The sequence below is a fragment of the Chanos chanos genome, chromosome 9 (genome assembly GCF_902362185.1).
Source record: "Chanos chanos chromosome 9, fChaCha1.1, whole genome shotgun sequence".
NCBI classification, from domain to species: Eukaryota; Metazoa; Chordata; class Actinopteri; order Gonorynchiformes; family Chanidae; genus Chanos; species Chanos chanos.
In genome coordinates, this window is record NC_044503.1 from 15928457 (window position 1) to 15932857 (window position 4401).

The following is a 4401-nucleotide window of genomic DNA, read 5'->3' on the forward strand; positions in this document are numbered from 1 at the left end:
TTACATCAATGGACTCCTTTCTCTCCTCTCTCACACTTTAAGCACTCATGAATACCAACTCAACATCACCATTCAAATGAAGTCTCTCTAAAGCACCATGGTGGTATCAGCTGAGAAAGACTATGAAATGAGAAAGACTATGAAATGAATTTAAGACACATTGCCTGAAGGTATTCTCTCCTGCTCTAAAGCACCCAGTTACACTCCTGAGAAAAAGAATATTCCAGAAGAAAGCCTGTGAGTGTTTTATGTCCGTTTTTGCTATTCACCCTAAACCAAGTGTGCCACTACTGTCTATATGTGGCGTAGTCAAGACAGTGCAGTTATATGTAAAGAAGGGGAGTTTTTGGACAAACAGAGGAGGTTTACTGGAGAATAAATACAGAGGCAGAGATAGTTAAAGCAGCTGAACCAGTAACTGGTCTAAACTGGGTTTGGCTCTGACGCAGGTGTCTGCTACAAATGCCTCACAGCATCCTCTGCCTTTAAGACAGCAGGGAGACACAAATACACACACACACACACACGCATGTACACACCTAGTCTACATTCTCTCATACATTCACATACACACACACACACACGCGCGCGCGCACATACACACACCTAGTGCACATTCTCTCATATAATGATTCATGTGCACGCACACACCTCTGTCTTGTGAGGATTTAGTGTTTTGCACTGTTCAAATGAATGTAGCTTATGAATGAAACAACCTAAAGTCCTCTGTCTTCCAGACCTGTCACATTTAACAAGAATACACACTGAAATCTCCTCTGACCAAGGCTGAGGGATGTTGCACAATGACTCACTGATGAGACTTTAACACACACACACAAACATGCACACATACAAACCACCAAGCTCTCAGATATCTCCAACTACATTTATTTTATGGTCTTTTTATTACCAAGTCCAGTCAGAAGTGCTTATCGAGGTTTAAATGAACTGGTGCGTTTTAACAGAATAACAGGGGGAACAGGATCGAGAGCTCTGTGCTCTTGTGTAATATTTCGTCTTTTACAGACCACTCGCCCGCAGTGTCAAGTAGCCTGGTCAATTTTCTCTAAATCTGACGATCAACCGCAAATCAGCACTTCTTCACGTGACGCTCTCTTTGCAGCGCTTCTCGTGGGGTCCATATATCACACAGCAAGCCTCGCGCCTCGTGAAAGGTGCGCGATTTGTTCTCATTACCGGAACAGAACAGAGGTGAGGTGGGGGAGGGTGGGGTTTGTCTTCTGAAACGTCAAATACTAGCCTACAAGACAACAAACGTCTGTTATTGACCTGGTTTTTCAGCTAAGCAGTCTATTTAGTCTCTGCCAGTAAACCGAGGTTCCATGCCGAGAAACAGAACAGACACAGATATTTTGGCTGGAACATGTAAAAAAAAGCCCCACGCCCATATATTACAAGCTACAGCGCTCTTGGATATGAGGGGAGGGAGAGAGAGAAACGTGACAAGCAAGCGCACGCAGGAGCTAGAGAGTGTGAGAGACACAGCAAACACGCTGCACGTGATGCGATCCGTTCACATGGACTTTTATTACGGCGTTATAAATACTAGACGTAAAATCACACATTTTCACGAACACATTTGCTCCCCGCTTTGAAAAAGACGTTTTGGGACAGAACTGCATACGCATCCTTATTGCGTCAATTCATCACAAAACAGGGTTTTGGTCGTTGTGAGAGTGAAATGCAGACGTTGTGGGGAAATTCTCTGCTGCCTGCCCATACAGCTCAAAGCTGCCGCTCTACCAAAGCCGTATTATATAATGCATGTGCAGGCTCCGAACCGTGGACATAGCAGAATCACTCGGCTTGACGATAGTTCCTAGTTTGTCGATCACATGAAACAATGGTGAATGCCTGAATTCATTCAATTTATGTTTTCATTCAGAGGAACGTTGAGGAATACTAAAAGTGTACATATGGTATCTGATTAATGTGAAAGCAATAAAATCGCTTTACATGACGGGAAAGGGTTTTTGTGGTCGAGACAGACAATCGTGAAATTGTGAAAACGGATAACTGTAGTCTCGTTTTACGCTACTGTTTATGACTGACACGCATGCTGTACCGTAAATGCAAGTGAATATTTCTGATATGATTCACAACTACTGATTCGATTATTGTCATTGTAGGGAGACACAGTAGCACGACCCAGCGTATAACTGAAAGACTGACGTTTCAGCGACACGTAGTGAACACACTTTTTCAATATCACTCGTTCATTCACTCTCTCTCTCTCGCTCTCTCTCTGTCTCTCTCACACACACTTACACACACACACACACGTACACACACCTATATATCACACCTGTATATATATATATATATATGTACACAGCATCAGCATCATCCCCCAGAAGCTGTCCTCATGCGGAAACGATCGGGGCGTTCGCGCTCTGTTTGTGTCATCCCCACTACAAACGCGCAACGCGGCTTCCCGGTTCACCAAGCCTTAAATGTGTTCCTCTGTTTTCCTGTCGACTCCATCACAGCAATGTCACGGATATTAGACCGAAGCTGTATCCACACGAAGAAAAAAAAAAAAAAACGCAGCCAGTTGTGAGAGCCTTGAATGACATCCTGGTTGGCTAGCTTGCTCGTGCTGCTTGCAGCATCTGCTGCATAAGTAATTCAGTTGTGAATGAATGGCATGTAACATTTTAATAAACTAAAATTATTGAGTCTACGATGCTAATTCTTCAGTTTGGCTCTTAAATTTATCAGTGTTTAATAAATACCACGCCACAACACCAGCATCTCGTGACACGCCAAGGGACCTCAGACGTTCATTGGAAGAAAAATAGAAGGTTATGTTATGACTTTAAGAAGATGAAATTGCAAAATCACAGCGTTTTCAGCCACCACGATGTCTAAACGATGCGTGCCGTTGAAAGATGTCATGGGATGTCCCGTCCTACCTGTTCATCCCTCCCCCGGGTCCCGTAGCTGCTCCACCCCCGGCCGCTGCACCATTCACAGGCTTGATGAGCTGTCCAGAACCCGGTGGTGCTGAAACCGATCCCGGAGCTCCAGTCATCCCGACCATAGAGCCTCCTTCCCCCGGCTGTCCGCCTCCCTCGAGGCTGGCTTCGTTCCCCATCGCCTCTGTTTAGAGAGACTGAGGAAGTCTATTATATCTGCTTTTATTAATTGGATTTGTTTGTATTTTTTAAATTGCGAGCGAACTCAACGATGCTCCTCTTCCGCCATCATCACCCTAAGATCAAGAGACCAGCGCGGAGCACGCGCACAGACCGCGCGTGAGAGAGAAGACTAAAATGTGGTGGGAGGGAAAAGATGAGAGGAGAGAGAGAATCACGCGCTGACGCCGCGGAGATACAGTACGCGCGCGTGCCTCATGTAGCGAGACTTGTGAGTGAGAGCTCTCTCTCTCTCTCTCCCTTTCTCTCTCTCTTTCTCTCTCCCTCTCTACGAGCGTGGGTACCTCAGTGAGAAAGAGGATGGGAGAACAGAGCGGAGACGCGTGAGATATCCCTGAGATATTCTGCAGCGAGTATTGATTGATCATGTGATGCTAACAGAGATCCAGAACAGATACACCATGGTACACAGAGAGCTTGATAATTACAAGTCCACTGAACCAAAGTAATAAACAATGAATTTAACATGAACACAAAGAAAAACCTAAAAGTGAAAACGTAAAATACTCAAATCTTTTCTGTTAATGTTGATAAACCATCAACTCTTTTGTAGCGTCTTGGAGACACAGGAGATCGCAAACCATGGAAACGTTTTAAAGGACGTTAAAGGTTTTTTTCATAGGACGAACTGTCGGCATTTAGAGACAAATCCCCTAGTTCTGACTCACGCTTCTAACTTCTCCAACAGTCTATGATCTCTGTTCAGAGAAGGGTCACGTGAAACCAAACTGGAAACTGTTCTTAATTTTTTTTTTTTTTTAAAAAGGGAGAAAAGACAACAAGCCAAATGAAATAGATACATCACTTCTTTAAAACTATTGGTTGTTCCATTATACTAGCCATCAAAGTCTCCCAGTTAAAAAGGAAAGTGAAAATACACACACACAGACACACAGAGAGAGAGAGAGAGTGAAAAGTATACCTTCCTTTACAAGCTTTGGAGGGTTTCACAGGCTCACAGCTCACTTTGATGAAGACACAGAGCAGGCTCCCTGAAGCTTCCACAAGTGATGAAGGTAACACCTCTGTCAAGATACGAGGTTCTCCAAAACCAGAAAGAGAGAAGGGGAGAGAGAGAGAGAGAGAGAGTGTCTATGAAATACACATTGGCCTGTGTAACCCACCCAGTTTCAAGATCAACACAGAAACCAATGTGAAGTGAAGTGAAACTCCTAAACTTTTAATCATGAGATGCTTTCAACACTGCACAGTGTTAACTGCC

The 4401-nt window shown here is 44.1% G+C and overlaps 1 protein-coding gene across 1 annotated transcript in view; it reads right to left on the bottom strand.

Annotated features, from left to right (window-relative positions):
* Positions 1-3118, bottom strand: part of bsna (bassoon presynaptic cytomatrix protein a) — a 99215-nt gene extending 96097 nt beyond the window's left edge. The window contains exon 1 of the mRNA XM_030785247.1: positions 2937-3118. Within this exon, the coding sequence (XP_030641107.1) occupies positions 2937-3118 (182 nt within the window). The remainder of the gene's footprint in view (positions 1-2936) is intronic.
* Positions 3119-4401: the final 1283 nt, after the last annotated feature.